Genomic DNA, 26,069 nt, shown 5'->3' with positions numbered 1-26,069 from the left:
TATCTACATTTAATTATATAATAAAAGTCCTTTTAAAGGTGGTGACAGCCTTGTGCTCAGTTACCCATCCTGTTCTAAATCTTCTCGTTATTATCTTTACATTCCAGAAGAAACACTTAACAAAAGTGGAAAAGAGAGAGACTTGTTCCTGAGTCAATTTTCGATTAGAGCAGACGTGCTTATAATGGAACAGAAACCTGTAACCCTGTAGGATATGGGATCAGAACTCTGAAAACAAAATGAATGTCACCAGTTTCCTGAGTCAATTTTCGATTAGATCAGACGTGCATATATTGCGGAGTCATTTTGTTAAGGATTTCACTAAATGGGTCTGATTCTGACAAGGAAATAGAAGAGAAGCTAAAGTAAGTTGAATATCAAACCATCCTGCAATGAAGCAAACTAGCTGGCTAAAGGAGCTAAGGAGCCAACTGTAAAAGTCTGATTATAATTCCTTAACCAGCTAAACAGATAATACTCTAGAAGTTCTAGTCTCGATTTATTTTTCTGTCGGGATAGCAGATAGCCAGTGAAACCAGATACCTTCCCCTGCTCCAAGTCCTAAAACTAATGCATCGTTATATAAGAAATTACTGGTTCATGGAGAGTACTGGAGTATTGCTAGTTCGCTGCGACAATGGTAGGCAAAGGTTTATTGCAGGTCTGTATCTATAATTTGCAAGGATCACATAAATCAAGTTGTCAAGAAATTTCAGTATAACACAACTCCACATCAGAATAGATTCCCAATCAGTCAAATATGCGATCCAATAAGTGAGAAAAAACAATTGTCAATGATCCATCCAAGCTATGAGCTATCAGAAACAGCTAAAACAAATACAGGTTTTTATATGTGTAAAGCAAGATCAGGGTAAATAATCATCATCTATATTTAAATATCCAACTACATTTACATGCTTCTCAAATTTTCCAAGAAAGCTGATTTTTTGGATAATACATGGTTACAGAGTTAGGCTTGTCCTTTGCCACAGGTACAGTAGAGGGGAAAACTAAAATCATGAATGCAACCAAAGACGGTCACGAAGCCGTTCTTCTCCAGCTCCAAACATCTCGTCAACCCTCTCACCATCGCGGTAGAACTGAAATGTAGGAGTGTAGCGTATCTGTTGAGTGGTTTCAGGGCACTCATCTATATCAGCATAAACAAAGGAAAGCTTTGGGAACTCTTTGCTGAACTTCTGAAATGCAGGCAGGATCTGATTGCAAACTCGGCACCTGAAAAAGATTAATTATTAGTCTACTCTGAAACGTCTTAAAATTAAACCGGCTAACTTCACATAAATGATCATCCAGTGAGTAGACCATGCATAGCTTACGTTGAGAGGAAAAAATCACAGGACTGCAAACATGCCGAAAGCATATGATGCTACAAACAACTTGAAGTTATAATGGGATACATCAAGTAAATATTAATCTTAAGACATTAAAACACAACAAATGATTGAAACCAATCAAAGTAATTATTTGCCAATTCAAAGCACATATCCTTGAGAAGACGTTCATGGAATCCGCCACGAATGGCACATCCAAATCCTTATGTAAACTGTAAAGTATCCAACTTCAAGTCAATTATTGCTCACATTATTCTCAGTAATCACTTTCTTTTAATCAATTTTACTCGTAAATCACCTAAACAATATGTACTCGTAATGAAAACCTAATTAGTCACACCAAATCCAACCTAGAAAAAGGTATCTTCAATAGTTCTATTTGACCAACAAGTCCAATACTCCAAACATAGTTCATTGCATCAAGATACCAAACCTCACTCACCTCCCACTATGTAGGGTCGGCTACATCAATTATTGGTCACCAAAGTAAACTTGAAAGCAACAATTATTCCCTTGGTTTCAAATTCTTCTAGCCTATTAATCAGTCTATAACAATGACCAACTTACAAGGCAAAATCTTGTGTACGACGGGTTTTAGTACTTCGTATACAACAAACTTAATCACCCCAAATCACATACAAGTCAACTTTGCAAATGAATAAATTTAATTTAATCAAAGGCAACTATTATTCAATTTATAACAATGACCAACTTAAAGGGAAAAACTTGTATACTATTAGTCGTACTTTGTATATAACATACTAATCACCCCAAATCACATACGAGTACAAGTTGGCTTCCCAAATGAATAAATTTAATATAATCAAACGCAAGTAAGAATATTGTACTGTATTACATTATTCAATACAAAAAAATAATGCAAAAATATAGTCTTGGAAAAAAAAAATCAAACTTACCAAGAAGCACCATAATTGATTACTGCCTGCAATTAAACATAGGCAGAATTTAGACAAAGAATTTCCAATTAAATAACAAAAACCCACTTCTAATAAACTAATTTATGCACTCATCGTCATCCCAAATAAAAATTAAGTAGAAAAATAGAAGAAAAGGGAAAGTAAAGGAGATTGTTTACTGGGGTTTTGGAAGCACGAATTTGGAGAAGAACATCAGTGAATTCTTCATCAGTGGAAGGCGTTTTCAAGTTGCTCAAATCTTTGTCAACCTCACCTTCCATTTTCGCCGGAGTACAACGTGGCTCGCCGGATTATGGTGACTGGAACCAAGTAGAATGGTTGAGACTTGAGAGGCTCAGTTTTTTTTTTTTTGTTCATTTCTTTTGTAGATGGGCTTGGGTCATAGACACTCTTTTAAGATCCCCGTCCATATAATCCCTCCGTATTTTTTTAGTTTTACGACTTAATATTTTTTTGACTATTTATTGCACAAAGTTTTAGGAGATTAATATAATATTGTGAGTGGGTTAATAAATTATAAATTACGGTTTTTTCACCATATACCACTGAGTTAAAGCTTAATTCACCATATACCACCAAAAACATTCTAATACACCATGTACCATTGAATTTAACATAAATGTTACAACATGCCCTTTTTCTTAACCCAGTTAGTCATGAAGAGTTAAATGTGACATGTGGCAAACTCTAATTGGCTCTTATTTAAACTATTTAATTAAATAATTAATTAATCAATTAATTAATTAAAAAAATTTAACAAAAATAATTGGAAAAAAAAAACCACCACCAACTGTCAGCCATCTCCCCTCCCCACAACCGCCACCTAGCAGCCCAGCCCCTCGCCGCCCACTCCCAGCCTTGAACCACCACCGGGTCGGTGCCAACTCTCACCCAGCCTTGCGCCGGTGCACGAATCTCTCCCTTGATCCACCATACCCAACCCAAATTCTCCCTCCTTCCCCGCCTAAAATGCCTCCCCAGTAGCCCTTCCACCTAAGCCGAAAACCACCATGCCGAAACCCAATGTCGGTCGCCTAGCTCCCCCTCCCTCACGTCGCCACTGTTCGATTTAGCTGCAAACAACCAACCCAAAATCCCAAAACCCAAAATCGAAACCCTAGATTTTGATTTTGGGGTTTTAGGGTTTTTGGGTGGTGGTTCAGAGGGGGGGAAAGGGGTGGAGTTGGAAGATTGAGGGGTGACTTAGGTTCGCCGGCACGGGGAAGGTGAGTTTGGGCGCCGACAAGTGGGTTTGGTCGTCGGAGAGAAGGTTTTTCGAGTTTTAGAGTGGGACTTGAAAGGATGGTGGTTTAGGGGAAAGGGATGGGCGAGTTCAGGTGGATCATCTTGAGTTATGGTAGTTGTCGGCAGGGAGGTGGCACCGGTGTAGACATGTCGGCGCCGGTGGGGGCAGGGTTGTTGGTTGGGCTGGGGGGGCAGCGGTGGCTAGGTTGGTGGTGGTTTATTTATTTAATTTTTTAAAAAGTTTTTTAATTCTTTATTTAAGTAATTAATTAAATAATATTAATAAGAGCCAATAAGTGACAACCACGTGGCACAATTAACCTTAATGACTAACGGAATTAACGACGTTAGTCATTAAGGGCATATTGTGACATTTATGTTAAACTCAGTGGTACATAGTGTATTAGAAAGTTTTTGGTGATATATGGTGAATTAAGCTTTAATTCAGTGGTATATGGTGAAAAAACCGTATAAATTATTATAGTAAAAGTAAGATGGGACCTAAAAGAGAAAGTATGTGAGAGAGGATAGATATTTTTATTATTTTAATGTGAACCATTGAAGAGAGAGAAATGATAAAATAAGTTGAGTGGGATTTAAAGTAAGATAGAGAAATAATAAAATATAGTATAAAGTTACCAAATATAGAAGTGATGCATTAAAAAAAACACCCCAAAAAGGAAAGTGATGCAAATAAAAAAAAAAAAGAGAGTACTTAACAACGAGCTTTTGTGTAATCGACTGACATACACTAAAAACAATAAACAAGTAAACCTTGACCGATTGAATAATTCCTAACCAATCAAATAACCCCTAACCAATCGAATAACCCTTGACTGATCGAGTAGCTCCAGATCAAGTAACCTTTGATTGAGTAATCCCTAACCGACCGAACAACCCCTGAATAAATAACCCCGACCATACGTTGTGGCCAGCCACATATAAAATTCTATGAATAAAATAATTCCTAATATGGCTGACTAGGCGGTGTAGTCAACCACATATAAGAACTTGTGTTTCCTGTAAACAAAACATAACCTCGTTAATATAACACAAACTATTGGATGCGGCCGTGCGGTGCACCCGCACTCCCTGCACCCGATAGTTTGTGCGATTGCCGCACAACTCTCCTCCTTTCTCTTTCTCTCTCCTTCTTCTCTTCCCTTCTCTTTCTCTCTCCTCTACTCCTCCTTTTTTTAGATCAAAATTAAAATCAAAATCTGAAATTCACATCAATTACATTGCATAAAACAATCATAAATTAATCGAAATTGATGATTTGCTCTGTTTGAAAGCAAAGGAGGAGGCGGCGGCGACGGCGGAGGATAGAATTTCTGGTTTGCTATTTGCAATCGAAAATTGTTGAACAATAAAGACTGTTGAAAACTCGTCAATAGTACTACAATCGGCTAAATTTGTGCGATTTGCGGGTGGTTGGCTGTGGTGGTGTGAATTTGGACGTGGTTGGTTATGGTGGTGGTGGGTGGGGGCTGCGGCAGGAAGGAGAGTAGTTGTGTTGGTGGTGAGTAGGATTAAAAGACTTGGATTAAGAGAGGGGAGCTGTGATGGAAGAGTACAGGGGAAGAGAAATGCCAATGGTCGAATGCAATATTCACATTGGGCTTTGATGATGGCACTATGGCAGGATATTAAACTTTAATATCTTAGATGATATGATTTTGCCATTTTGTGATAGTTGGCTGATATATTTATAATGTTAGACTGATATGATTTTACCTAAAGATGGGCAACGGGCCGTGCCGTGCCGCGGTGATGGGCGTGACGTGCCGTGCCGTGCCTAAATTTGGCACACCCCAGCCCACGGCACGGCATGGCCCACGTGCCTAACGGGTCGGGCCGTGCCGGGCCGCGGGCCAGACCGTGCCACTTTTTTTTTTTTTTTTTTTTTTTTTTTTTTTTTTTTTTTTTTTTTTTTTTTTTTTTGTAAATAGAAACGATATATATATATTAGTACAACTTAATTTTATATAAATAATGTTATTAATTTATGTTTATGTTAATGTTAATATATTTTGTTTTGAACAACTTTATTTTAATTAAGGTTATATAAATTATTTATCTAATTATGTTTAAGTTTATATAAATAATTCTATTAATTTAGCAAAAAAACAACAATACATATAATAAAAAAAAATATTATGAGGGCCGTGCCCGGCCGTACCACGTGCCGTGCCCTCGTGCCGTGCCGGTGTGCCGACCCACGGGCCGGCCACCGTGCCGCCCGCCGTGCCTCGTGCCGTGCCCCTGCCGATTCCCAGATTTTTGTTCACGGCACGGCCCAAGGCCCACAGGTGGGTTGCCGTGCCGGAATCGTGTCGGGCCCGTGCCCATCTTTAATTTTATCCATGATTTTGTGAAGATGAGCGAGGTGTAGAAAAAAAGTGAGAGGGGAAGTAAAAACAGAGTGTATGTTTTAATCATATTAGCCAATAAAAGGATGCATATCAACCATTAAAATGAATATATCAGCCAATTAATGTCTGATATAGTCAATATTAGGGACATATCAGACATTAATAACAATGTATCAGCCAATAAATGGAATATATCAGCCCACAAAAGATACATGTCATCCAACAAGAAGAATATATCAGCCAACAAATATTACTTATCAGCCAATAAAAAGAGCATATCAGCCAACAAATGGAGCGTATCACCCAACAAAAGGATGAAATCAGCAAAGAAAAGCAACATGTAAGCCAACAAAATAAACATATCAGCCAACAAAATAAAACATATAAGCCAACAATTAAAATATGTATATCAGCCAACAAAATAAATATATCAGCCAACTAAAAAAATATATAAGTCAGCTGATGTTTGATATCAACAAAAGAAACCTATTAAAAAATTTAAGAAAAATATATCAGTCAACAAAAAGAATATATTAGCCGACACAAAAAAACATATCAACCAACAAATGAAACATATCAGCTAACATATGAAACATATCAGCCAAGTCAGACGCACAGATATTTGCATGCGGACATCCGCACGCAATAAATTCTCTTGATATAAAACACATTACCTTAACATTAACTCACCAGTGTTTATCTATGACTGTATCTATGTTTAATTTTCCTCAAAAAGAGAAATTGTGTGTTTATCTATATCTTTCTTTCAATACATAAGTTGTAACCTTCAACATTAGTTCATTGGTGTGTCATCATTATTTATCCATTACGAAGTTGCCACAACAACACATGACTACGTCTTGCAATATCTTTGTACTGTCATGTTTACTTAACTCTTAACTCTTGCCAAAGTGCCTTGTGTTTAGCCGCGTGTGACCTTAAACCATTTAAGGTATTATTCGAAATTAAATTTGGAATTATTCTCACCATTCGTCCATACGTCCATGTTATGCCACAACACTCCATGATATTCTATACATCTGTACATACCGTTCATAAGATGGGAACATGGGATTCGAGTCATTCGACCATTTTAATCGTTACCTTACATAATTATATACTCGAATGTATCTACCAGAACATATATACGTAGTAATTACATTTATATTGTCTAATTATTTACCAAGCTAAGCTTGGTTTAGTGAGAAAGATTGCATCTTTGAACCTTGAGGTTGGGGGGTTCAATCCCCACTAGAGGCACTTTGAGGGTGGGGATTCCTTACCCTTCCCCCTTCACTCTCAAAGTGTCTGACCCGTAAATACCGTACCAAAAAAAGTGAAGGTTGAGGTTCGATCAGGATCATTCTTCTTGCCGTAAAAACAAAAAAAAAATAAAAATAAAAATAAAAATAAAAATAAAAATAAAATAAAAATAAAAATTGCCTAATTGTCTTGCTAAAACTAGCTCGTGGAATGGTCATCACTTTAGTAATTTTGGACAGTTGGAAAAAGACCAGCAACTGAACTTCACAAGCTTATCTTTAGGTCAATTAGTTTTGGTAACACGTGGAACATAAAATATAACACGAGCAGATGTTCATGTTAGCTATCTTCTTTAGTCATTTCCATTCATACTTTGGATTTTGGGGTAGATTAGATATTAAAAGTTGGTGGGCTTCTCTTTTGGGATATTCATTGGTTTATGGTATAGTTTTATAAATTTTGAAGAAGTCAATAATAATCACCAAAAATGAAGAATATGTGTGTAAATTGTACCCTTAAAAAAGTGCATTATTAAGTTTTTACTACCAAGTCTCCAAAGTAATAATTAGTAACTTTCTCCAAGTAATTACTACTCTTTTGGAGCAACTTTTTATTAGTTTCCGTCAAAAAAACTTTTTATTACTTTGGGCGATGTTTAGATTTATTGACAATCAGTAATTACTTTTAAAATTATGATTGAGTCTTGATTTAATTAACTTTCATTTAGTAGTACATTGTCAAAATATAATATTTCTGTTTGCAATGGGTTGTATGTATGCCTGTATATGTTTCTAAATGTTAAGGCATGAGATCATGAGTCAAAGTCAAGTGCATTTCTTAACTTTGATTTTTAATGTTTATGTGGATCCGTAGTGGATGATATATCAAATGAGAACCAACAAAAGAATGAGAGCGTTACGTGACATACATATAAATTTATTACGGAGTACGGAGTATTGTATTAGCACATTTGGAATATTAATATTATACGAATATCGACATCAGCGAAGTATTATACAATCAAGCAAATTAAAAATATTTAGCCATTACTTTGTCTTTGATCTATGCAAAAATCTTGCCATAATTTTCAAAATATATAATTTTATAATAGTACAATTGTTCGTCATATTAAAGTTAAAGCAACAATAATATTAGATTTTGCCCTAGTTCTTAAATTCTTATGCACTATGAGTTACACCTTGGCTAATTAAAGTGGTCAGCTTTTATTTCCTTCTTCTTTCAAAACTGCCTTATTAAAAAGGAATGTAGTATAGGTCAATAGAACCCAATGTAGCAGGCAAGATCATTTAAAAGTAAAAGAAAGATACGGAGTAAGAGAATTCTCAATCTCAAAATGTAGCCATACCGATAAAATAGGATTATATAAGCTCATGTCAAATAAAATTCATATAATACTTTACACCAAATACTACCTATTTCTTGACTCGCAAATTTTCAATAGTGTACTTGTACAAATATTATTACAATCATTCAATGACAACTAAAGAGAAAAGAATATTGTACAATGACATGCTACCTTTTCGTTGATGTCAAACTTAGCTCTTGAAGTCTAAGATACAACCAATGAAACAAGTAACCAGTTATAATTTTGTATTTGTTGCTTAATTGAATATTATTTGAACCTCCTTAATTTAAGTCCAAGAAGATAGTTCCAACTTTGTTCGTGATTATCCTAATAATAGGATTATTAATCGACAATTAAATGATGATTAGACTAGTAGAATATATTGTTTGTGCCATTGTTGAAAAATTGGCCCACATTGCATTTTCTATAACGTCCTCATCACGCCTACATAGATCGATCTAGACTTCCACAATTATTAATTGTCTCTCTTTATTTTCTTCAATTATGTCATTTACTATATTTTTTTAATTTCATAAATTGAGTAAAAATTGAACAAAAAATAAAGAAAATAATTAAAAACGCATATTTTTACTACTCATATATTTTGTTCCGATACATATATATAGGTTGAAAAAACACAAAATTAATAAACTCACACTAAACTCTCAAAATAACATTATGGATAAATATTTTACAAGCTCATAAAATAATAACATAGGCTCTCTTTTTTTTTTTTTTTTTTTTTTGACATAATATAAACTTTAATTTATTTGAAGGGTGGAGAAGACTTTTTAACAACACTCTTCACAAAGCCAACAGCAGCATAAAGCTGCAAGGCTGCGCGCACCAATCCATACGCCAAACAAAAAATGAACAATCATTAGATAGACCAGAATAATTAACAAAAACTAACACTGATAATTTTATTATTCACATGACAAATATATATATATATATATATATATATATATATATATATATATATATATATATATATATATATATATATATATATATATATATATATATTATGGTATTGTTCATCAAATCATAAATCAATTACACATAATTCAAGAATCCAATAATTTCACAAACTGTATTAAAAACATGATAGATATAATAATCATCATCAATAATCATTCAATCCATGATTCTTTTAGCAGCAGCACTCTTCACAGATCCAACAGCAACATAACCCGGCCAAACTGCAATTTTTTCACAACATTCAACAAACAAACAAACAATATAAACAATTTTGTTTATCATATATAATTTATTATCACTCTGTATATATATAATTTGACTATATATTAATTCTTTGAATTAAAAATAAAGAGTAGTTTAATCCAAATTAAGTCATCATGTTATTTTCTATAATTGTTTTGTTTAAAATTATGCAAAATAATCTTGTTTCACACATGCATATAAACACATAGTAACAACAACTAGATAACTCTTTTATTATTAGTCAATTATGGATGAAAATTAATTTTGTGTCTGGTTGATTTGTTTTGATTATTGGCTATATGGAAAAAAAATTTTAAAAAAAAAAAAAAAATCTCTAAAACGCCCCCACAAGTTAACCAATCAATCACCGGAATCAAATAAGTACATAAATCGGGTTTGCCTAAGGCACGTTACGTGTCATAGCCAAACTTGAAAAAACATAAAGAATAATAACGAATAGAGGGAGTATTATTTATTAAGTTAGGGTGTAAAGAGAGACGACGTACCATCCTTCAATGAAACCTTTCTCACCCCTCTTCTTGGAGCGGAACCAACCCTTCTTCTTCATCTTTCCTTCAGGAGGACTTAGAGTCGGGTAACCTATAACATCATCATCATCAAAACTCAAAATCAATTCAAAAACTTAAAATTAACAACAACAACCAAAAAAAAAAAGAAACAAAAATTAATACCAGCAGGAGGAACGTTGTCCATGTTTTGTTGTTGTTGTTGTTGTTGAGTTTGTGTGTTGCTCATAATTTCTGTCGGGTTGATAACAATTCACAAAGTAATTGGGTTGTTGTGGTGTTTTCAAGGCTTATAAACTTCTTGTGATTTTTTTTTATGGGAGGAATGAATAATGATTTTAAATGTATTTATAGGCAAACAAAGTTTAGGAAAATAGGTAGGAAAGATTTATTCAAGGAAGGTTCCAATTAGGCTTACGCTTTTTTGGAGACGCGTTTTTTTATTAATTTCATTTTCATTTTCATTTACTTTTTTTTTATAAAAATTCATTTATTTTTCCTTTCATATTGTAATGGTATAACTAAATACGACTACCAATTTTACACGGCTGCTATGTGGTTAAGGAATATTGGGTTAAAAGGCCAATAAGGGTAACAAGTCAAATATTGCTTATGAAAACATTATTTCTTCAATGTTTTTAACTTTTTATCAAAATTTAATGTACTTTTCATGAATATCTTAAATTGGATTTCAATCTTGTAGATTTTGGTTAAGCAAAGTTTGATATCTGTTTGGAACTTAGATTTTTGATCTTGTACTTTTTTTGTTAAACATAGTTCTTATTAATGATATCTGTTAGGATATTGAATTGATACTCGTATCTGTTTGGATTTGTAACCATAATAATGAACTTATATCACATGGATATATTAGAAAATATATAATAATAATGAAAAATTTAAATAATCATAAATATATTATTGTGTTACAGATTTACAGAGTATATATTACACAAATATTGTTTCTCAAAAAAATGAAAAATACAAAGTATTACACATATATAAATATTTTCCATTATTTCATTGAGTAACTTTTGTATACATCCGGTGTACAGTAATTTACTGAACATCGGGTGTCACTTTTATCAAATTTAGGGTTATTTTTACAATTTTTTGGGTAACTTTTATCAATAAAGCATAAATACTCCGTAACTTTTATTTATGGGCCTGTTCACATTTACTTAATTTCAGTTCAGTTCAGCTCCAATCAGTTCAGTTCAGTTCAGTTCAACTCCAATCAATTCAGTTCAGTTCAGCTCCTAATTTCCCTCTCTCATAAAATATTCATTTCAACTCAGCCCAGTTCAGTTCATTTCAGCTCCAATCAGTTCAGTTCAGTTCAGCTCCAATCAGTTCAGTTCAGTTCAATAAATGTGAATAGGCCCTATATCAGGGTAATTTTTATTCATATTAGGTAACTTTTGCTCATTTTAAGATAAATTTATAACGAATATATAATATTTTATTGTACATACTTGTCATTTTAGGTATCAATAATGACAAGTATGTGCTCTTAACTAACTACAATTATATTACTTAAAGTACAACATCATCCATACAATCAAACTACAAAGTGATACGGAGTATAACCAATAAAAATATGTTCGAAACTATTTCAAAAGTTTCATAATGTTTAGAAAAGTAGTCACAATCTCTATCTCTAAAGGAATAATTGTACAATTTCTTAAAATATATAAAAAAAAAAAGAATAATTGTATGAGTATAGTTTAATTTGTGATTCGGAAAAAAATAAAAAATCACATTTTTTATGTTATATAATTACGTTTGTATTCAGTATTTAACTAGTTATAATCTTATAATTAGACGTACTGTACTTCATAACATGTAATTAATACAATTAATTGTTGTTAAATTAATTACATGTCAAGCACGCATGGCCGAAACCACGAGTAGTGTAGTTATTCTCAAAACAAATTTGAAATCGGTATTAGTTTAGGTGTCCGGTATATCGATCATTTTTTTCTTCAATATTTTAATAAATCCTTGAAAAGGAGATAGAACTAAATGTGTAAGCCCATGATGATTTAGCTTTTTTGTTGCAACTATGAGTTTAATTGACATTAGTACTTTACTTTAACTACTTTGTTTATAATAATATTGTTCCATGTGTGACCCAATCGAATTATTATGATGAAGATATTTAAAATTGTTATGATTGAGTGTTGTTGCTACTAAATTTAAGAATCTTCTTTAGACCTTATAATCTGAACATGCAAATACATAAGAATTTAGAATCTTTCGAATGTTTGATGTTTTACAACTCACAACTTTGGAAAAGAATGGCAATGCAAAGCTGGTTATATATCTTTACTTCAAATAGATCTTTCATTCTCTTAAAATTATATTTCTAGGCTATGAAAAATAAATAAAAAGATGGACCTTTATATTTTGTTAGTGACGCATAATAATTTAGCTAGCTAAGGATAAACTTTCTACTAGATCTACTTTTGTTTAATTTGTTGGGGGTATTGAGAGACTCAAAGCCACGAATATGCCACAAATATATTAATAATCTATAAGCAACTTTTGTGTGCGGCTGATCATACTGTATAGCCAACTAACACTCGGGTAACCCCTGGTCGAGTAATTCGAGTAAATTCTAAACGAACTCCTCAAGTAATCCATGTCCGAATAATCTCTCGAGTAACCCAAACCGAGCCCCTTAAGTAATCCCTGATCGAGTGACCCCTAACCAAACCCCTCAACTAACCCATGATCGAGTAACTCGAATATTCCCTGACCGAGTAACTCGAGTAAACCCGACCACACCGTGTGGTCAGCCACATATAAAAATTTGTAATAATCTAATATAATGTTTCAGAGTCTAAAAGCCATCACCAAGAATTTATCGACTAAGTTAGCTGGCACAGCTAAACTCGATTTTATAACATTGATCATCAAACTAGTTATACCATTACCATCAATCAATAAAGGAAGATGCCTTCCTCTTTGTAGAAAAACATACATTAACCGAAAGTAAAGGGAACATTTTTGTTGGGAATATATTCTCCATTACATTGAAAGGGAAAAAAAAAAACTAATTTTATTTTGGTGATAAGATAATAGATAAATTGATAAGAGGGGTTAATGAAAGAAGAAGATTGTCCTTTTCCCAAACAAGGGTGCGTGATCAAATTGACATTTTCACGGAAGCAATAATAATACGCGTTCAAAATTTTATTTTATTTTATTTTTTTGAAACAAATTAATTTATTAATAAAAAGCCATCCGACATTTATAAATAAAATTTAAATTAACAAATACATAAAATTGAATCAAATTAGGGTTTCCTTTATCAAAACTACGATCGTTAAAAAGATGTTGCATTGTGGTACATCTCTCGCACACATCGCTGGAATATACAACCTTTTCGGAGAGACAGTTTAACGATTTGTTGTAGCCGTAAGGATGATTCTCATATGATTTGCCTGAACGCATTTGAAAACTTGATAACCGTTGCGATCCCGAATAAATTTTTACCGAAAAACTGACAATAGGGCCAAATATGATTACCTTTTTTATGAACCCTAACACACAAACAAACTCTAAACATAAACAAACAACTAAACTAACAAAAACTAACGACTTCACTATAGGGAGGCACTCCACCATAGAGAGACGGACAAATATCTACACTACTTGTGTAGATTTATTGAAACCTAAAATGCAAAATTAAATAAAATTAAGGGGAAAAGGATTGGAAATACTCTAATTTCCGAAGACATTAGACTATTTTCGGCCTAAACGGCTAAAATTTTGGAGAAACCCTAAAAGAGTGGAGGAGAGAAGAGAAGAGGAGAGGCGAGAGATTTTTTTTTTATAATACGCGTTCAAACTTAAAATTCATATGCTAATTGAATTTCTACTTTGACAATTGTCAACACACGTGGTCAACATTGATTGGTTTAAGTCATCAATTTATGATCTCAAATTATCAATTCATTTTTTTTAAAAAAATAGCTAATCATAAAATTAATGAAAGGGTTAATTGTTTCTTAAGCATTCCTATAACACAAGCAAACACAACACGAAATTATAGTCACTTTCATCAAAATTTGATGATTGTATTTTTCGTAAGTCATACTAATTCAAGTCAAACATGAATTACTTAAATCAAAATTCACAAATAAGTGGATAATACAACCTACATCCTATGCGCACACTCACATTCATTTGGGGTTCAATTTGTTTTGTCCTACTTTATTTTAAGCAAGGATTACTATAATTTTTCTTCTATCTTACCATGAATAATAAAAGTTAGAATTCACACTCACATTCAATGTAACCCTGTTTGCATGTAGAATTTTAACTTTTATGTTTAGTTTGTTTTGATGGAAAACGTCTTTCACGAAAATTATAAATTTATTTATTTTTTTACATAAAACAATTATATTTTCAATGGAAAATGTGTTTGTAAAAACGTTTTCCTTTATTTGTTCAATAAGCCTTGTATAAGGCTGGCTTATACGTTATTGTAAGACAGACAATTTAAGGATAACTTTAACAATTTTTATGGTGTCTTGAATCTCTTTAAGGGTAACTTTTAATTTGTAATGAATTTGACTGTATTTTAACGTGTAATTTCGAATGGATACATATATATTATGAATGTTGTTATGATTAATCTAATACATTATAAGTGTTTTTTAAGGGTAAAATATTTGTTAGAAAAATAGTAACTTTTATAGTATATAAAGGTAACTTTAAATACTTTTAGAATAATTTTAAGGAAATTTTCACTTTTGCTACCAGCAAAACACATGCATTTTACTTTTGCTACCGGAGAAAAAAAATTTATTTTATTTTACTACCATACAAAAGCAAGTTTGTTAAAAATTATTACCACTTAACACTTTCAGTTAGTAATTCCATTAGTGAGATCCAACCACCCTCATTATCACCTTTCGGCCACCATTCCCTCCTTAACCACCCTAACTGCCTCCTCGTCAGCCTCTAAAATAAATAAAAAAAACCAGCCACCCAAGAAACCAGCCCAACCCCTCCCGTTAGCCACCCAGCCCCTCCCCCCTACCAGCGACCGGCGACCCCATCCCACTCCCTTTCCCCCACCAACGCTGCCAGTCCCTCCCTTTTCCCCTTCTTGCTGCCCCGACCTTAGCCACCACACTGAAACCACAATCGAACTCGAATCGCTGCAACCACCACCACTACCACCACTCTTCTGCAACACTTTGATCGATCTTCCTCCAAACCCCAACGAATCGACCCACCTTAACATTTTCGGCCACCCCCTAACCCCTAAACCACCGCACCGAAACTACCCTAAACGGGTTTTAAGGTTAACGGTGGTTTCGGTGTGGTGGTTAGGGTCGGGGCAGCAAGAAGGGGAAAAGGGAAGGGGCTAGGCTGCGTTTGTGGGGGAAAGGGGTGGGATGGGTTCACCGGCGCCGGCCGCTGACAGGGGGGAGAAGAGAGGGTGGCTTACGGGAGGGGTTAGGTTGGTTTCAAGGGAGGCTGGTTATTTTTTTTTTTTATTATTATTTAAAAAAAAAAAAACTTAACGGATCCCCTAACGAATTCCGATAAGTGGTAGTAATTTTTTACAAACTTGCTTTTGTATGGTAGCAAAATAAAATAAAAATTTTCTCCGGTATCAAAAGTGAAATGCATGTGTTTTACTGGTAGCAAAAGTGAAAATTTTCTAATTTTGAGTACTTTTAGAGTAATTTTAACCCGTTTTATTATAATTTAATGAAAGACCGCCTTAATAAAGAATTTGTGTTATTTGTTTGATTGTAGAAATACTTATGGAGAAAAAAGAAAAGGGGGAGTAAAAGGAACAGGAAGGATGGAGCATTGAGAAGAGAAAATAGAGAAGTGAGGAATAAAAAGAAAAATGTGACATATATACTTTCTTCACCAAAGGTAGGTTCTTCTTCTCGTAACAGTAAATTTTCACCGTGGGAAAGTGGAGACATAAAAACAATTACTTCTTAACTAAGAAACTGTTTTCCAACAAAACAAATACAGAATCTTATTTTACTTCTTGTTAATTTTTTAACATGACGTTGGTCTATGCAATAATAATACTTACTCCATAATATTAACACGCGATCATCTAGTCTTCATTGTTAAGATTTTCTAATAATATTGAAAGCAAATGATTTGTTGGCTATCGATACACACCAATGCATGCTCCATTATTCTAATTGTTTGATCCTCAATGGTGATCATATAAGTTATTTATAATCATATGATTAGTATAACTAAATACAAAATAAGACAAGCTTGATTACGATAATTGGTACCAAACCCACCCTGGACCATCTACTTCATAATAATAACATAAAGATTGATCCATATCAATGCTATTTATTTATCACATGCATGACTCATGCAGGTGACAATAACCTTACTAACTAACGATTAATGAAAGGGGCAATAGCTTAGTCACAAGCTCACCTTCCACATAACAAAATTGGATCAATTGAGAAAGAAGGCAGATTTCTTAATAATGAAAAAGAAATAAGAAAATATTATGAGAATCTTATTATTAATAATAAGTCAATAATAAGATTTTGTTATTATTAAATTTTAATCATCCAGTTTGAAATCAACTGTTTTCCAATATTTCCCTAAACTAATATTATGATCCAAATTGTCCTGTACTCGATTGCTTTGTAGTACACCCTAATTCGAGACAGTGCACAACTGCACGCGCAATTTGACATGCTCATAAAGTCATTAGATATTCTGATTCATATTGGATATGAGCCCGAAACTCATATGATCAGAACTTGACTTGAATCTAAAGCTTATACAATTCAAATTAATAACATCTATCATATTTTTGTTCGATTATTTTATAAAATGAACCCGCTAAAATTAGTTCTTAAGTGTTAAAGTGATCTGAATTTGATACTCAATTCTAAACTTTGACTCAAATCCAAAATATAATTTGAGGGGCAAGGAGGACATCTCTAAGTGCAAGTTTATTTTGGAGATTAGTATGACCATAACCAGTAATTGGAATGCGATGACCGTTACCAACTAAAATATGATTATTTGTGCTTAATTTAAACAGGGGAAGAAGATTACCGGAATTATGAGTCATGTGGGTGGTAGCTCCCGAATCCATATACCATCCTTTATCCGGTGTAGATAGCCCCGGTGATGAATAAGCACTAGCAAACTCCGTTGGCGTCATAGATGAACCGTACATAGGGGACCCAATGTAGTAGGCCTGCTGATTTGAATTGGGCCTTTGCTGAAACTGGCCCGTAGTAGGAAAAGGTGCTGGAGGGATTGCCCATTGAGGCAAAGCATATTGTTGTTGAGGCCAATTTCCTTGTTGGGCCCATGGCTGTCCAATCGGCCCAGCTTGTTGTTGTTGAGGGGCTTGAGAAGTGGATTGTTGTTGCTGCTGTTGTGAGCCTCGACCCTGGCTTCCACGACCTTGACCTTGCCCCTTTCCTTTGCTTCGACCTCCCTTGCTGCTGCCCCTGCCCCGAGCTGCACCACCGCCGCGTCCACCGCCGTTCACCGGCGGCTGTTGTGAGGCGTCAGCAGCGGTGTGTGATTGTTGGGCGGCAAAAGAAGAGGTGTTGCTGCTGGTGTTTTCATTGTTCCGGCGAGATTCTTCTAAAAGAAGCCGTGAACGCGCAGTATTGAAGGAGGGAAGAGGGTCGGTCTGGGCAATCATTGTTGGACCGTATCATAATCCGTCTTGTGGAGGCCGGCAACCATAAGGAGCACCAATTTCTGGTCGGAAATTGGTTGATCAACATTCGCAAGCTGGTCGGCAATGGACTTGAGGTGTTGACAGTATGCGGTTGCGTTAGGGTACGAATCCAAGTGGATTGAGTTTAATTGGGTCTCAAGATACACCGCCCTCGTGCTCTTGTTATCTTGGAAAATTTCCTTGAGACGATCCCACGTCTGCTGAGCAGTAGACTTTCTCTTCAAAATTGTCACAAGAAGATCAGATGATATGGTGCCGTAAATCCACTGTTTAACAATTGCGTCCAAGCGATTCCATAAAACATCGGAGACATCGGAAGGGCGAGTTACGGTGGTGTCAATGTGATCCAAGACGTTATAGGAAACCATATGATTTTCAAACAGCTCCACCCAATTTGCATATTGAACTTTTTCATAATCAAGAGTTAAGGGGATCGCGTTCTTGATATTGGTGACAGTGAGTGCCGGATGGAACTCGTTTGTCGGTGGAGGAGGTGGCGGGGGGGACTCATCGTCTTTCACCATAGTAGCTCAATATGACAGTAAGTGGTGATTGAATGTAGTATTAAAGAGTTGAACCGAAATCAATGAAAGAACAGAGAGCAGGAAAAAAAAAAGTTGCGGAAGAAACGTGTAGTAGGTCCCAGTAAAACAGTAAACCAAAAAACCAAAGAATTGGAAAAAAAAAAAAAAAAAAAATCGGGATCTAAAACCTAAGCTCTGATACCATGTTAGATTTCGGGAAAACTCCTCAATCTGGAGTGTGTACCATTGATCAAATATATAGAGTTTACAACGCTAGGCCTAATCACGTTAGGAATCCTGGATACGATAAACATACAAATATACAAATAATATATCCTAATCTGTGACAAATATTATCCTAAGTATAATATCTATCATGCTCAAATTAAATTCAATATTCAAGATTGGCCTAAATTTAATATAACCTGTATCAAAATTGACTTGAACTCGAAACTGTGAATGATTTGGGCTCACAGAAAATCAAAGCGACCCAAATCAATTAATTCGACTAGAATAGACTCACTAAACAAAAACCTCGATTTGAGCCAAGTAAAGTCATAAAAGACAGTCCATCGTCGGTTAACTACTCTAATCTCAGTGGTGGGCTTATGCTATATGGATATCTACTTCTGGGCCATGATATAATTTAAGGCCCAAATTCTCAATTTATCTGGATTATTATAAGGCTTGTGTAGTGGCCACATAACTGTCCAGGATTAATATATTCTCGAAGTGTTTTGATGATATACTTGGGCTATCACAGCCCAACAAATGCCAATAATATCAACACAAGATCTACTGTATAATACGGAGTACAACACATAATAACATGATCAATAATACTTCCATTTTTTTTTTTTTTTTTTTGCAATTAAAGATTTTACGCTTATCAATGCATTACTTTAGCTATTAATATCTAATTATACTTTTTTAAAAAAAATATATATAAAAAGTTGTTTTTTAAAAAGTAGATTTCGAGAAAAATTTCACTAGATCTCAACGATATTTTTCATTACGGATAAATCACTGAAAATAGTAAAAAAAAAATGTAAATAGTGTAATATTCCTTATGGTGCAATAAAATAAAACAGAGGAAGTATAATTTTATTTTATTTTTTTTAAGGGGAAGAAGTATAATTTTATTTTATTTTTTTTAAGGGGAGGAAGTATAAATTATATGACATGTTTAGTAGACATTTTTACGTTTATTTTGACGGAGTCAAGTAGACTTGCTTCATTCTTTCGAAAAAAAAAAAGAGAGAGAGAGAGAGAGAAGTAGACTAGCTTCATCTTCCGGAGTTCCGGGCAACATTTTATAGCGAGATATGACTAGTGGTCGGTAGAGTTGCGACAAAGGGCGTCGCCAATGGTCCGATCCTCATAGGAGATATTGCATATGACAAGGTTTAATTTTTAAATAGGGAGGTTTTGTACTTTGAAATATGATGGCAATTATGACTACAACGAGCAGTTTAGTACAGTAGATGAGTATATCTGCAGTTTGCTAATTGTATGCTTTTATATAATAGGACAATGGAGCCTCATATGTTAGTTGTTAATGTTTGACCACTAATCGGCAGGTGTGTAATGTGAAATACTTATTTAGTTGGTTAAAATTTAATAGGATGATACGTGATGAGGATTGAGAGTTTGGGATCGAATCATGTTAACCTTACTAGTAACCTTAATGAACGAAACTATGTGAAGTAAAACTAAGTGGCGGCCCGTAATGTTGTAAAGATGGCATTGTGTTGGACATCGCATGATCCAACATTTTTTTTTAAAAAAAAAAAAAAAAAAAAAAAAAAAAAAAAAACAGCTGCATGACATGACATACATAATCATATGTATCCCTTACTTGAAAAGTATGATAAGGCTCAATAATATAACAAAGCACACTAATATAAATCAAATATGGCCGAGGCACGCAAGCACTTCAAGGTGGTGCATGGGCTTGTCTTGTGGCCTTGAAAGTTTCAATACAACACAAAACTTGTGGATCAATGTTTAGATTAAGTTTAGTCCGTTCAAAGCCTGCAAGTTAAACACGAGTGACGAGACACAACTTACAACCATTTTTAGTTGTTAAGTGCATATTCGTGCTTCTTCCCAACAAATAATTCTCTATATCTCTTTTCTCTTTACGCTAGTCTTCCTTTTTAATCTCTTTATCTCTCCTCATCTTAAAAACAAGTCCCTCTTGTTGCAATAAAAATGAGTGAAGTTTATAATTCCCTTAGCTTAAAAGTCGCTCGGTTAAATTAAAGCAACCCAACTTTGCTCATAAATAAAATTTGACAATGTTCAAGTGCTTAATTTAAGTCTCAAATTATTGACCTAGTAGTTCAGTTTGACTATTTAAAGTATGAATTATTTGTTGTTGAAAAGAAGAAAAGGATACCGACAATTATATTATTTATACACTACTCTCGTAGTGGACATAATTCTTCTCTGATCTCTATGTTATTCCAAATTTGAAAGGTCCTTGGTATTAAAATGTGATTTTCCTGAACTCTTTCGCCATCTATTTATTGACTACACATCAAACCCTTTTCCCAAACAACCCACAATCTATCCATCTTCATATGTGCTACCACCAAATTTGGTATCCGATTATTTATTGTATTATACAATCTACTAAGTTTTCTATCATAATTTCATACAATCTATCAAGGGTTCTTTTTTTTTTTTTAATCATAATTTAATGTAAAAAAGGGTTAATTAGTTTAATGTATTTACTAAGTTTTCTATCATAATTTGATGTAAAAAATGGTTGATTAACTTTTAAAAAATGTGGTGAATAGAATGAAACCTAAGTAGTTTTCCATGAATAAGAAATTGTGATTAATAAGTATAATCATCACATGAGTAAATAAGATGATCAAGCCGTAAAGTGGAGAATGGGTGGTTATGATATAACATAACATAACAATTCTAGTATTCTACTAAATAATCTTATACTTTTTGTGATAACGCTCCATTATCTTCATAGTGTGTATAAATCAAGTAGTATAAATTAATATTTTCATGTCCCTTTCATTAATAGGAACCACAACATTTTTACTAAATAAAAAATTAGTATTAGTACGTATGAGATTAATATATTAATTAAAATCAACTTTGTTTCTTTTTTGAGACAACGAAAGGTCTAGATTTGTCTGATTCAATTGCAACATATATGCTTTTTATTTGATTATATAATATTTATAAGATCCCTCTAACCCACCCTCTAAAAAAACAATAATGTTAGCAAAAATTTCTTATAAAAATGGGGGACATTATAATATAAGTGTCCCACTTGGATTTTAAGTTCTTTTATTCGACGTGGAGAGATTTCAATCTTGTATAAAACTTAAAATAACAGTCTTAATATCATTCTTTTTCAGAAACTTTACAAAAGATTGACTAATAACCTTACTTGAGAGATAACGTCGGTATGTCATCACATCAATTATCATTGATTTTGATATAATATAATACATAGAATATGTAGTATTATGTACCACTTGATCTAAATGACGTTTTTACGTAATACAAGTGTATATTACTACCTCATATCGTATTGTACTAAGTACTATTGTTCAAGTTGCGGAATTAAATTTGAAGAGTTAAAAAAATTATTGTGAACTCTTTTTTTATAGAACTTATCTAATTCAAACAATTTAACAGTATACTCATATTAACAATGTATTACGTTGTACATTATTTTAAAAATCCTTATAAGTACATGTTCAATTAAATTAAGTAACCAAAGTATGTGACTATAATATAGGGTGATCATTTGATCAACTAACTTATCATATATCATTGAACTGAACCACTGACCTGACCTGTAAAAGTGCAATAACCTTCTCAAGTTTTTTGATGATATAGGGAGAAGGAAAGTGCATGATATGATTGATTCATAGTCAAAGTGAAAGAGGACAATGTTGGTCTTGTTACTGTCTGGACCTGATCTCCCAAGAACTCGGACCTGAGATCCTGATACCCCTATCGGCGAGCTGAGAACCTACACAATGAGAAGAAGTTAGCTAACCCCGGGGTGATTCGGGGATAACCACTCCGATGACAAAGTCAGAAAGTGTTTAAGAAAGGAAGATAAGTATGAGAGAGAAAGTAGAGAGAGAGTGTGTGTGATTAATGTCCTCATTAATGAGGTCTTACCTACTATTTATAATGACCCAACTTGACAGGTGGCTCCCATCCATGCAAAGCCTCTTGAGCCAGGTGTCGAGCTTCTGCTGCCACGTGCCGAATTCCGACAAGCCGATATGTCTGCTTTCTAATACATATCAACGCCTTTTTCACAATTACTCAAGGTTTAATCACGCGCTTCTTCAAGATATCGGCCTTTCCTAGATATCATCCCATACAATTAGCCCCCCAAGTGAGGACGCATGATCACAAATCATCGTTCTCAGTTAACCTAGCCGACAAACTTAATCTAGCTGAACAAACTTTGGGTTCCACTTCTCATTCTTCAAATTTCACCTTATTTTAGAATTTTTATATGACACAACGTTTCTTGCACTCTGTCAAGCACTGTGCACCAATGAAACACTACTGCTATCCCTGTTGTTGCTCCAGTTCGTTATGCCCATTTAGCTTACACTCAAACACTGCAGCGGGTGAAGTTTAAGGATATCTCAGAGACTTTATTCTGACCTGATGGCGCGGCTACAACTGGATTTATTTGTGTCCTTTAAGCTCTATATTCTTTTGCTGAGAAGATTTGTTTCTTATTTTTGCTATATTCAGGACGACTTTTGTATAATGTTATAATTCCTTGGTATATTCATTTTCATTATCTTTGGTGTTATTTCTCAATTTTATACTCTGTTATACTCCATCGACACATTACTGTTATTTATTGACTCTATTTTCCCGCCCAAGTGACCTTGTGTGCCGATAGCAGACAAGGTCTACTTGTTACAAAATGTATGGGAGCGAAAAACTCCGTTTTCCCCCCTAGTGACCTTGTGTGCCGATAGCAGACAAGGTCTACTTGTTACAAAATGTATGGGAGCGAAAAACTCCGTTTTCCCCCCCAAGTGACCTTGTGTGTTGATAGCAGACAAGGTCTACTTGTTACAAAATATATGGGAGCGAAAAACTCCGTTTCCCCCCCCCCCCCCAAGTGACCTTGTCTGCCGATAGCAGACAAGGTCTACTTGTTATAAAATATATGGGAGCGAAAAACTCCGTTTTCCCCCCCAAGTGACCTTGTGTGCCGATAGCAGACAAGGTCTACTTGTTATAAAATATATGGGAGCGAAAAACTCCGTTTTCCCCCCTAGTGACCTTGTGTGCCGATAGCAGACAAGGTCTACTTGTTACAAAATGTATGGGAGCGAAAAACTCGAGAGCCAGCAATGGTGAAGTATTTGGAGAAGATGAAACAGTTAGCAGCGCAGTTGCAATATTTTGAGATAAAATTGGTCCCGAGACTGAAAAATGTTCAGGCAGATGCGTTGGCAAGGTTGGCAAGTTCGAGTTTTAATGACTTAGAAAGGACGGTCATGGTGGAGGTTTTAAAGCAGATAAGCATAGATGAGATGTCGGCAGTGGTGTTGAATACTGATATCGGGAACCAGTGGTTTGATAAAATATTGGCATACCTCCTTCATGGTGCAGTGCCGACGGATAAGGGGGAGTTGAAAAAATTAAGAAAAGACAGTGTATGGTTTGTCATGTACCAAGGTCAGTTATACAAAAGGGGGTTTTCACTGCCATTATAGAGGTGTATAACGAATTTTGAGTCAGCAAGGTTGATGGAAGAGTTACATGAAGGTAGCTGTGGTAATCATCTCGGAGCAAGAGCCTTATCCAGAGAAGCAATGAGAAGGGGGTATTATTGGCCAACGATGAATGCAGATGTAATGGCTTATGTTAAAAAATGTGAGAAATGCCAAAAATTTGCCCCAGTTATTAACTTGCTTCCCAATGATCTGACTCCGATATTAAATCCAATCCCTTTTGCACAATGGGGGATGGATATAGTTGGCCCATTCCCATCGGCCACGGGTGGAAGGAAATTTTTAATAGTGGGAATAGATTATTTCACGAAATGGATTGAGGCAGAATCGGTAGCGAAGATAACGGCATCAGAAGTGAAGAAGTTTATATGGAAGAACATCTTCACAAGGTTTGGGTTGCCAATGGCAATGGTTTTTTATCATGGAACCCAATTTGATTGTAAGCCAGTCAAAGATCTCTTAACTATGTACAAAGTAAAATTTGCTTATGCAGCGGTATGCCATCCACAGTCTAACGGCCAGGTAGAAGCAGCAAATAAGCAAATTATAATAGCAATAAAAAAGAAAATTGAAGATGCAAAGGGTTTGTGGGCAGATTTGATACCGGAAATATTGTGGGCAAACAGGACTACAGTCAGAGAAGCTACAGGCGAGTCGCCTTACACTTTAGTATTTGGTACAGAAGCAGTTATACCGGCAGAGGTTGGGTTGCCGACATTTAGAGTTCAGCATTACTGTGAAGACCAAAATGATTTACTCTTACGGGAGCAGTTAGACTTTCTGCCAGAGCTCAGAGAAAAAGCAGCAGTTAAGTCAGCTGCGTATAAAGAAAGAATGTCAAGAACTTACAACAGAAGGGTATCTCATCGGTCGTTAAATGTAGGGGATCTGGTACTGCGAAGAACATCAGCAACGGGTAAAGGAAATGAAGATGGAAAGCTAACAGCAAGCTGGGAAGGACCTTATCGGATTAGAGATGTCGTCATCCAGGGATCGTTTTATTTGGAAACTTTGGATGGGGCACCCCTAAAGAATGTATGGAACTCGGCAGTGCTGAAGAAATACTATGTATAAAATGTATAAAAATTTTTTTTTTTTGTGAAGCTGATATCAACAAAAGGTATCAGTGATGAATGAAGAAGTATTCAGACAACGTGTATTGGGAATAGGCATCCTCCATTTAACAGAACATCGTTAAATGGGACGGACAACTCAAAACCGCTTCCGTGAAGTTAATGAATCTACAACCTGATCAGTTGTATACATTAACTCGCGAGGTTGCTGGTTCAAAATATGATACCGGCCAAATCAATTCAAGTATACGCTGACATGAGGCGTAGCTCAGAAAGTGATCGCCGAGAGGGTACCCAACTGGCTGAAACAGCAAAGCAGTGGGTGACCGATGTTATAATCTGGACCAGCAACACAAATTACCGCATAGTGTATATAATTCCAATAAGAATTATGTACACTAGGGGGAGTAAAGAGTGAGATGGATGTCGTAGATGTCGTACATTGATAATTTTTAAGGTTATTGTGTTATGTTTGGATATTGTTATGGTGTGATAATTGTTGAGAGTTGTCAGATATCAGATATGTCCTTATTTTTTGCAAATGATAACACTGTTTAAATAGGCAAATTTGCAACATAAAATACAGTATCATTAACTGATATGGTAAGAGATGTTTGGATTCACAAGCAACTGATAAGCAACAAAGTATAATGAAAATGAGTTGAAAAGTTTACACAACAATAAAGATGACAATCGACAG

General features: G+C 34.6%; 2 protein-coding genes and 1 long non-coding RNA gene across 3 annotated transcripts; all 3 read right to left on the bottom strand.

Annotated features, from left to right (window-relative positions):
* Window positions 1–872: 872 nt before the first annotated feature.
* LOC145582443 (thioredoxin-like 3-3) lies at window positions 873–2,675 on the bottom strand. Its single transcript, XM_081639442.1, has 3 exons — window positions 2,449–2,675; window positions 2,270–2,295; window positions 873–1,236 (listed from the first exon to the last, which is right to left on the bottom strand). The coding sequence occupies exons 1-3, from the start codon at window positions 2,548–2,550 to the stop codon at window positions 1,017–1,019; spliced, it is 348 nt and encodes a 115-aa protein (XP_081495568.1). The 5' UTR covers window positions 2,551–2,675; the 3' UTR covers window positions 873–1,016.
* Window positions 2,676–9,575: 6,900 nt separating this feature from the next.
* LOC145582442 (uncharacterized) lies at window positions 9,576–10,616 on the bottom strand. The gene is made up of 3 exons (XR_014099877.1): window positions 10,459–10,616; window positions 10,273–10,366; window positions 9,576–9,744 (listed from the first exon to the last, which is right to left on the bottom strand). It is a non-coding gene; the product is annotated as an uncharacterized LOC145582442 (long non-coding RNA).
* A 7,357-nt stretch (window positions 10,617–17,973) lies between these two features.
* Window positions 17,974–18,540, bottom strand: LOC145581354 (uncharacterized). The gene has a single exon (XM_081638375.1). The coding sequence runs from the start codon at window positions 18,538–18,540 to the stop codon at window positions 17,974–17,976; it is 567 nt and encodes a 188-aa protein (XP_081494501.1).
* Window positions 18,541–26,069: the final 7,529 nt, after the last annotated feature.

This window comes from Chenopodium album, chromosome 15 (genome assembly GCF_948465745.1).
Source record: "Chenopodium album chromosome 15, dcCheAlbu1.1, whole genome shotgun sequence".
Lineage (NCBI taxonomy): Eukaryota > Viridiplantae > Streptophyta > Magnoliopsida > Caryophyllales > Amaranthaceae > Chenopodium > Chenopodium album.
This window is presented reverse-complemented; position numbering and strand designations above follow the sequence as displayed.

Bases quoted from the DNA above. Each gene is read 5' to 3' on its own strand.
- LOC145582443 (XM_081639442.1), bottom strand. From the start codon at position 2,550: ATGGAAGGTGAGGTTGACAAAGATTTGAGCAACTTGAAAACGCCTTCC. The intron at 2,296-2,448 runs GTAAACAATCTC...GTTTAATTGCAG, and splicing joins TTCGTGCTTCCAAAACCCCA to GCAGTAATCAATTATGGTGC. The intron at 1,237-2,269 runs GTAAGTTTGATT...AATCTTTTTCAG, and splicing joins ATCAATTATGGTGCTTCTTG to GTGCCGAGTTTGCAATCAGA.
- LOC145581354 (XM_081638375.1), bottom strand. From the start codon at position 18,540: ATGGTGAAAGACGATGAGTCCCCCCCGCCACCTCCTCCACCGACAAAC.